At 29.4% G+C, this 9,330-nt stretch overlaps 1 protein-coding gene across 1 annotated transcript; it reads right to left on the bottom strand.

Moving 5' to 3' along the window:
- Positions 1-7,204: 7,204 nt before the first annotated feature.
- Positions 7,205-9,036, bottom strand: LOC101491318 (protein ELF4-LIKE 4-like). The gene is made up of 2 exons (XM_004513416.4): positions 8,893-9,036; positions 7,205-7,796 (listed from the first exon to the last, which is right to left on the bottom strand). The coding sequence occupies exon 2, from the start codon at positions 7,747-7,749 to the stop codon at positions 7,405-7,407; it is 345 nt and encodes a 114-aa protein (XP_004513473.1). The 5' UTR covers positions 7,750-7,796; positions 8,893-9,036; the 3' UTR covers positions 7,205-7,404.
- Between the last annotated feature and the right edge of the window lie 294 nt (positions 9,037-9,330).

Genomic DNA, 9,330 nt, shown 5'->3' with positions numbered 1-9,330 from the left:
GTCTAATTGAAATAACATCCGATTTTTAGAATTCGATAATAGATAAAAGTAAGCAAAAAATAGTCATTTTTAAAACCAAACCAAATTGTCTGGTAAGAATGGGAGGGGAAAGGTGAGAAATAAAGGGTGGAGGGGAGTGAAGGGAATATTGAGGGAAAGAATTAGAAATTAGATGTGGTTTAGTGGTAATGGGTGAAGAAGAAAGAGTGGCAAATTTTGAAAGTGGGAGCTTTGGTGAAAAACTAGTGGAATGAGCATTGTCTATAGGAGTTGGTGGAAAATAAAAAATAAAATCAATTGAAGCAGGGTTGATGGAAGCAATGGATCAAGACATTTTATCCTGTTGAGAACCACATAAAGGAAACACATTTTCAAAGAAAACAATATTGTGAGAAGCAAAAATTTCTCGATTATGCAAATAAAATAGAACATGTCCTTTAGTTCCAAATTTATGGTCCAAATAAATGCATTTACGGAATCAAATTTCTTTCTAAATGACTTTAAGGTTGAAGCATAACAAACAATCAATTACCTTTATTTTAGAATTATCAGATAAAGAATCATGTAAAACATGAAAAAGAGACTTGTAACTTAAAAACTTGGATGACAACCTATTAATCAAGAAAACATAATGTATAATAGCATGTGCCAAACATTTAATTGATAACTATGATTGAAACATTAAAGTACAACATTAAAATATATTGATATTTACGTTCAATAATGCCATTTTATTGAGACATGTCCACAAAAAATATTTGATGAAAAATCCCGTTGGTTTGAAAAAATATTTTAGCAAAACTCGTTTCCATTGTGTGAACGAATACATTTAATGATTTTATGAAATTGAGTTTGGATCATGGAAACAAAATATTTTACTAAAGAAGAAGTTTCTAATTTCAATCTCATGGGATATATCCACCAAAAGCGAGATTTGGTATCAATAACTGTTAAAAAATATTTGTAACCCAAAATGGAAGACACAAAAAAATGGCCCCATATATTCATGTGAATCAAATCAAAAAGATAATCAGCAATAGTAATACTATTAGAGAAAGGCAAACGCTTATGTTTAGCATGGAAACAAACATCGCATGGAGAAATAGATTTAGAAACTCTAACAAAGGGAAAATTATTATTCATATGATGCAAAACATCAAAAGAAGCATGTTCAAAGCGATTATGCAAAATATTATGAACAAGTCAGCCTATAAGCAAGAGTAAAAATACAATTGGCAATAAGAGTGGGAGCAATAGGTAAACACGAATCAGAAAACAAGTATAGTCCATTAATGAAATTAGTTGTATCAATCCTCTTTTGGGAAAGGTTGTCATGTATCCAATTGTTATCAGCATTAAAAATTAAATTCCAGTTTAAAGACATAGTTAGACAAGGAATGAAAATAAAATTACAAGAAAATTATAAAATAAAAAGAACATCACATGGGTAAAAGTCAATTTAAAGAATATAGTTCTAGTAAGTTTAATTATAATGGTACAACCATTAGGCAAACAAATACAAATAGGTTTAGTATATTTCAAATATTGGAAAAGAGAATCAGAATAACACACATGATTTGTAACACAAGTATCTAAAATACAAGATTGAGAATTTATGACATTAGAAACGAGGAAAAGAAAAAGAACCTAAAAATGATTCACGACAGGAGAAGAGTTGGTTTGAGGTTAGTGTAGTTATGCTAATAAAGCCTTATGTTGCTTAGTGGTGAAAGCAGAATGAGGAAAATCACCATGAGAATCATCAACACAACTAGATTTTTGATCTTCATCATCAACATCAGATGCAACACAATTATTGACCATGTTTGCGGAAACAAACGTCAATGGTGTGACCTAAACGGTTGTAATGAATGCAATATCTTGAGTGACGACCACTACTACCAGAGGAACGACTACCAGTATCACCACGCCCTTTGGAATTAGCACAGGTAGAGTTGGAGACATTAGCAATATTTGGAATTTCTTCAGAATTAGCAAAAATCAGACGTTCTTGCTGCACTAAAAATGAAAACATATTGTTTATATTGGGGAGGGGATCCATGAGCATGACTTGGAATGAACACTAGAATACTGATCGTTGACCTTTAAGAAATCAAATCACATAACCCTATCCTAGTACTCATGAATTTTAGGAATTAGGACACAAGAGCATTTGATTTCATAGGTACAAGAAGTTATGGGATGAAAATTCTCAAACTCTTGCCAAAGTTTCTTTAATCGTGTATAATAAGATGTAATCGACGAATCACCTTGATTGAACGATGTAAATCCCCTCTTGGAAAACTGATAAATGAAACACATCTCCTTGATGATATTGTTCGTGTAGTTCATATCAAATTTCAGCCACATAATCCATCTACATTACGTTTTGAGCAGTATCTGACTCAAAAGAATTCGTCATCCAAGACATCAACATAGTATTACAGTGATGTCATGCGATAAAGAGACAATCAATATTAGAAAGACGAATAAGAGAACCATTTATAAACCCTAAACTATTCTTTGAACGGAGGGCAACGATTAGTGCACGCGACCACGAATGGTAGTTCGAGACAGAGAGATGCGGAGAAACCAATGTGACACTAGGATTGTCATTTGGATGCATGAAGTATGGATCTATCATGTTGGTAGGTGTCATTGGCTGTTACCGAGGCATTTGAAAAATTAGCGGAGTTTTAAAAGACATGGTGAGCGATATAACATTTTCAAAATAGGAATCCATAAAGATCAATGGAGAAAAGAAAAAAAAAAAGAAAAAAAAAAGAGAAAGAAAACAAGAAAAACAAAATCATGAGAAAAAAAGAAAAAAAAATCAAAGTACTTAGTATACCGTATTAAACTGAAATATCTCTTGATCTTATTCAATAACAATGAATAAAAATATTGTGTACAATTTTTCTTAAATCCCAACAAATGAAAATATGATTCTATTTATATAGAGAGAATAAAATAAATTAAAATTAAAAAATAGAGAAAAAAATAAAAAGAAGCAAAAATAATTAATTATAAATTATCTTAATAAGAGACCACTGAAATAAACAAATGAGAAATAATAAGCTAAAAGATATGATGCTAATTTGTGTAGTTGAGTATGTATAACGCAACAAAGATCAGCGGAAGGTTTGTATTATTCAATTTTTTCGGACATTCATAATTTGATGAAAGTTTCTACTTGTAATCCTTCGCAGAAGCTGAATAATTTTTTTTATTATATTATTAAATTGGAACCAACTTTTGATGTAAGAGTTGAAGTCTCTTATATTCTATTTAATAATATTTTCATTTATAAAAAAACACACAAAAGGATGGTGATGTACTTTTCAAAAAAATAAAAACGACAAATGACTTTTATCGGTGAAGCTTCACTAATTATACATATCTTTGTATCACAAAAACCAAGTTATATTACCAAATCTGTTGATTTTTCTTTGTCCATTCTTATATGATTTCTTATCTGTTGTAGTCATTATTTCTTTACTAATATATTTTTAATTATGTTTTTTTCCTTTTAATTTAAGATAAATATTATAATAAAAACATAACTTTCTCTTTTAAAATAAATTAATAAAACAATTTAAATTTTTAATAAACTTAATAATATAATTAAATTTTTTAATTAACATAATTTAGCTATGAGAATTGTTATATAGAGAGACTAATGTAGTATCAAATATAGGTATAATTAATAATTATTTGAAAACATTTCAAGATCACCATTACCCAATCAGTTCCAAGGTCAACACATAAAATTAACTTTTAACATTCTTAATTTTTGCTATCTTAAAGCCAAGTGTGTCTTTACGTGTCAACAAAAATGGAGTTTATTTATTTATCACTTAAGAGATATTTAATGCTTAAATAAAGAGACTAATTCATTTGAAGATCTCGAATATTTTTAATAAATGTATATCTCAATGTGAATATTAATATACATGAATTATATTTCAAACTATGATAATACATGTTTAAGGGACCCAAATCACTTACAACTCACAACTTATTAAAAAAAAAAGGGACAAGTTATTAAAAATTATAGTCAAATTATTATAAGTACTGTCATTTAGCTATAATAAAACATTTTGGGTATGGGGGGTGGACTATTATAATCAGGTTACTGTAATGGGGGTCCTATATCAATAAGTTACATTATTATAAAAAAATTGCTTTCAAAGGGCAAACTAGAGTTGGCCTCCTTTCCAACCTATTTGCTGGAAATGCAAGGAACAAAGGAAAAAAAGTAGATTCCCACTGCACATGTTATGTGCTAGACAATGTTTAATTTGTCTTGGCTTGTGTAGGGACCAAAAACATTTTTTATATAAGATTTTCCAGACCTTGATGATTACCTCAAACATTACATGCATATGATATCTGTATGGAATACTGTTCCCTACCCCCTCTCTCTAATATATACAAATAAAGGTTAATTAATATATTGCATTATATATATTTTTTCTTTTAGCGGCTCATAAGTTTAACTAAATTGTGTTACCCGAGATGCTATTTATTTTGTCATGAAATGAGTAATTTATGTTAATATCAACATGTCATTTTTGTGCAGTGGTAATCAAGAGTGTGACAAGTGATTAGAGAATAATGAACCATCCAAATCCTTATTGAACCTTTTTAACAAATTAGTGGATCTGGCTCTAGCCCTCATAATTTCTCCCGCATGCTGTTGTTTTATTTTAACACTTGCTCCTTTCGTCTCTTTATAAGGTCTCATCATATGAGTTGTGCACAATTCTACATAAAATAATTAGTTGTGTTAATTAAATTTCAATTCTAAAATCTGATGGAACACAACTTCAACATTTCAATATTGTTAGGTTTAATATTATATATTGTGTTTGAATTTAAGATTTCACAGTTATATACAAATTTCTTTACCATTTCATCTATAAAAAATTAATGATGAAATGAGTTTTATTATTTACTAAAATACTCATTAATTATAGTTAATAGAATATTTAGTTGAGTTGAGATACCAACAATTAAGGTATATTAATAGAAAAAAAAAAGTACTTAATATTTCATTAGTAATATATAGAAACATATACTTTGAGACAGTATTAGAAACATATAATTTAGAGTTCATCCTAATTTGCAATATTGGCTTGAATATATTAAATAGTGTCTACTGCCTTGTATATGAAAGCTTTCCTGTCATATTTCATAGAATTTGATAAAAATTGATATTTAATAGTATTAGATTTCTAAATGAGGCCAATAAACGCCAAGAGAATGGACAAGCAATGGTCCAAGAACTAAAATTGTCTCAAACAAGAGAGCTTTCTGAGGCTGTTTAACTTTAAGAAAAAATATTATTGAATTTTATGGAGGAACTTTTCCATACTCCCAAATCACTTTGAAAAAAATACAATTTTTATGTCGTCCAGATGTGTGTATGTGGACAAAAATATTTTTCTTCTGTTTGGAGACTTAAGTAGGGCAGATAAAGTTGCATCCAAAATTTAATGTTGGAACATACACATGTGAAAGCCATGTGTAAGGAAAGAAAAAGTCACTTAAAAATAATGACAAAAAATGAATTTAATGTTGATGTAGCCAACATTTAGTTAAAACAACTTCACCTTAATTGCACCATTAGAGATACTCTAGTAATCTAGATCTAAGTGAAATTGATTGTGATTTGTGAATATAGAGTATTTGAATATGGATAGAGAGGTGTCAATTTTGTAGATAAGGAAAATGTCCTTTCCTTCAATGCTCAAAATCTAAACCAGAAACAGGCCATTTTCAGCAATCACTCATGTGGGCCTCTCTCCTAAGATCAGGAAATTAGGCTGCCACATAAAGGGTCCACCATCAAAGAATCTGTTCAATCAGTGAGTGTGTGTGTGTGTGTGTGAGAGAGAGAGAGAGAAATCCAAGCCAGAGAATTTTCAACTATAATAAGGTTTGTCATTGAGGACATTTATTGCATAAAGAGAATAAAAAGGAAGAGAAAATTGAAAAGTAGATCAAGAGGAAGAACCAAAGAGAAAAGAGATAAACATGAAGAAGTTAACTTCCACCCCAAAAGAGAATCTTTGGGTCCCTTGTCATATTGTTGAGGGGTCACTGTTCACATACATATATCTACCTCTAGAGACTGTATTGTACTGCTTTATTATATAAGCTAACAAAAATGCTTTACTTTACCAACCAATATAATTCATTGTGTAAAATTGTAAAATGAAAAAAAATAATAGTCAACAGCTCATAGTCTCTTATCTAAGATTCTGTTTTTGTGGTTGTGTGTGATCAGGAACAAAAAAGATTTACATAAAGCTGCTTTCTTCCACTGTTTAAGGGCATCTTCACTTCATATATATTCATATAGGTACTCTTCTGAGACCAACTCCAATGGTGCAACTTATTACAGATAGTTTAAATGGAGTCCATAGTGGCAGATCACTTTAAAACATTTCATTCAATTTTAATTTTTTTTGTGGTCCAACTATAAGAATTTATATGCTGGGTCCCACCATTTACTCAAGATATTGTTAAGGACTAGTTGCTTCAACAAGATGAAACTCGTTAACTAATAACAACACTTTTTAAATTTAAGGACTATCGTCGGAGATGCTCTCGATTCTCACACACAAGGAAAAACATGAAAGAAAAACTAAGTATAGTTCATTTGGTAAAAAGTTTGGTTACATGGGAATGGACCTAAAACAGTATCTGCAATTCCTTCTCAATTTCAGATATAATCTAAAGTAAGAACTAGGACCAACATTTTGGGTTGAATTTGTAAAGAGAATAAATAAAGGTATCATGATTCATGATGAGTTCCCATCTAAAAGAATAATGGACAAAGTTTAGTGAAGACCCTTTAGTTCCTTTCAACAAGGAGAAAAGTTAAAGCAAGTTGAAAGACCTAACTCATGCAATCTACCTCATCATTGAAAAAACAGCAGACACAGAAAAAAATTCTCATCTTTAAATTATATTTCATCACATGTTCAAAGAGAAAATACCACAAAATCTTTTTATTTTTTTAAAGGCCAATGAGGTGCAGAAGTATCAAAAAATCACAGAAAAAAAAAAACTGTTATCTATTGATTTATTTATTTGCATTTTGAACAACACAGAAGGGTGAATCAACAGTATCCAAAACATGCTTGATTTTTTATTAGATCCAAAAATTACAAGGTTACAATGAGAGGAATTGGGGTGGAAAATCAACATATAATATCTTTTTTTATATTTAAAACATAAGGAGTAAGTGATGAGCTTAAGAAAGTCCTGTAATACAAGAAGAAAATCTTCAACTAAAGAACCTAATTAAACATGTTCTACACCTCAACAAGATTATATGAAGTTATGCATCTCCACCAAATCAAAAGAATTAAGAAAAACAAACCCTCTTTTTTACTATGTAGGCCTGTGTCTTTTGTGTCCACCTTTTCCATCTGATTTCACAGCACCACTTGAATCACCTTCTGAAGTAACATCCATTGATTTAGTAAAAGAACTTGAAAGATCAGCATATAAATCAACCACTCTTCTGATATTGTTGTTGAGTTCTTTAATAAGTCCCACATTTCTGCTGAGATTATCAGGGATCTTAGACTCATGATTTTGGTTTATCTCATTGATTAGTAACCTGTTCTGATCCAAAATGTTCTGAACTTGTACAAAGCTCTTCTGAAATGTACCTAAAATTTTGCTATCTATTTGTGTACCATTTCCAATACCAGAGAATGTATCATCCTCCATTCTTATTTCTCTTGAGTCAAAATATGCAATTCAAGTCAAAACAAGCCCTGCATCATGAACATAAAAGAAAGAATATATAACAAATTATTTTTTCTTAAACAAAACTGAAGAAGGAAAAATTATTATAAATAACGGTGACAGTGATGATCATATTACAATTGTTTCATATTAGATTTAAACTAAATCCCTTAAAATTCATGTATCAAGGTCTAACCACTAACCAGACACAAAATATGAAAAATGATTTATGAATAATATATATACTGTTACAAGTTACAACTATAGTTAACTTTTTAAATTATTTAATTAATATATAATTTATCCATAATGATATCTTCCTATCTGTACAGGCCTGCACTAAACATAACAGAGAGACAAAACGTGATCAGTTTTGGAATTGTTTAAGGCATTTGGGGCATATGAGACAAGGTCTGTTGTAGAAATCATGACCTCCATAAGTTACTTTTCCAGAGGAATCAGATTATGTGCATAAATAATTATTATTACTAATAGAGGCATATAATATAACTATTATTGTCACTATTATTATGGATAGTGATATAGTAATAATTTTTTAAAAAAATTATGAGTTGGGAAAAAGCAGATCCCGTTTCCATAAAAGGGTACCTTTTTTTTTTATTGTACTCAGAAAAATAGCTACCTAAAAGCACAGAGTTTCATAGAAGAATCTCAAAAACTCAAAACTCCCCAAAAAAAAAAAAATAATCATTAACCTTTTCCAAAAAAAATGTGCAAAAATAAAAAACCGTCCAAAATTCATATATTGAATTTGCATTGGTAAAAAAAAATTGAAAATTCATATAGAAAAAAACTAAAAAATTGAAAATGTTGAAACGTGTTTGGAATTGGAAATCTTGGAGCAGCATTATAGGTAGAAAGTAAAATAGTTAAAATAAAGAGAGAAATATTAGAAATTGGTATGAGTTTGAGAGTTGAGAATTGGAAGTTACGAGGAATCTGAAAAACAATTTAACTGTAGAGATCTTCTGAGAATATAAAATTGGAGGAAGAGGAAAATAAAGAAGAAAAGAAAATAATAATTTAAGAGATATATAAGAAAAAAAGATTTAGAAGAATAAAAAATAGAGTAGTTTATTGATGATAGTATTATGAATATGGTACCTTTGGAATGGGGAACATTATAATTTGGGAGAGGAAGAGTGATGGTGGAATCTCCGGAGCGAAAGAAAGACCTGTGTGTGTGCTGTGAAATGTGAATTGAATTCTTCGCTGATAGAGAGAGAGAGAGAGAAAGAGAGAGAGAACATGTAGATTTGATAGTCACGCTCACGTTCGAACCCTTTTGTGATTACGGACTTCTATTCAATTCAGATTTTATGATATTCCCTTCAATTTTAAATTTTGTCTTGTAAAATAAATTTTTTTTTTCTTTGTAAAATTTTATAATCTCCAACATAATACTCTGCCACATTTTAAGTCAGTATTTTTATGACTGAATTTTTTATAATGTTTTAAGTATATTTATAAAAAGTTATTTAAAAAATTTAAATGAAAGAGAATTAAATATATTTCTTTCATACATAGACTAAAACTATACAA

This window comes from Cicer arietinum, chromosome 1 (genome assembly GCF_000331145.2).
Source record: "Cicer arietinum cultivar CDC Frontier isolate Library 1 chromosome 1, Cicar.CDCFrontier_v2.0, whole genome shotgun sequence".
Taxonomy (NCBI): domain Eukaryota; kingdom Viridiplantae; phylum Streptophyta; class Magnoliopsida; order Fabales; family Fabaceae; genus Cicer; species Cicer arietinum.
Note: the sequence above shows the minus strand (reverse complement) of the source record. Positions and strands in the feature narration are given on the sequence as shown.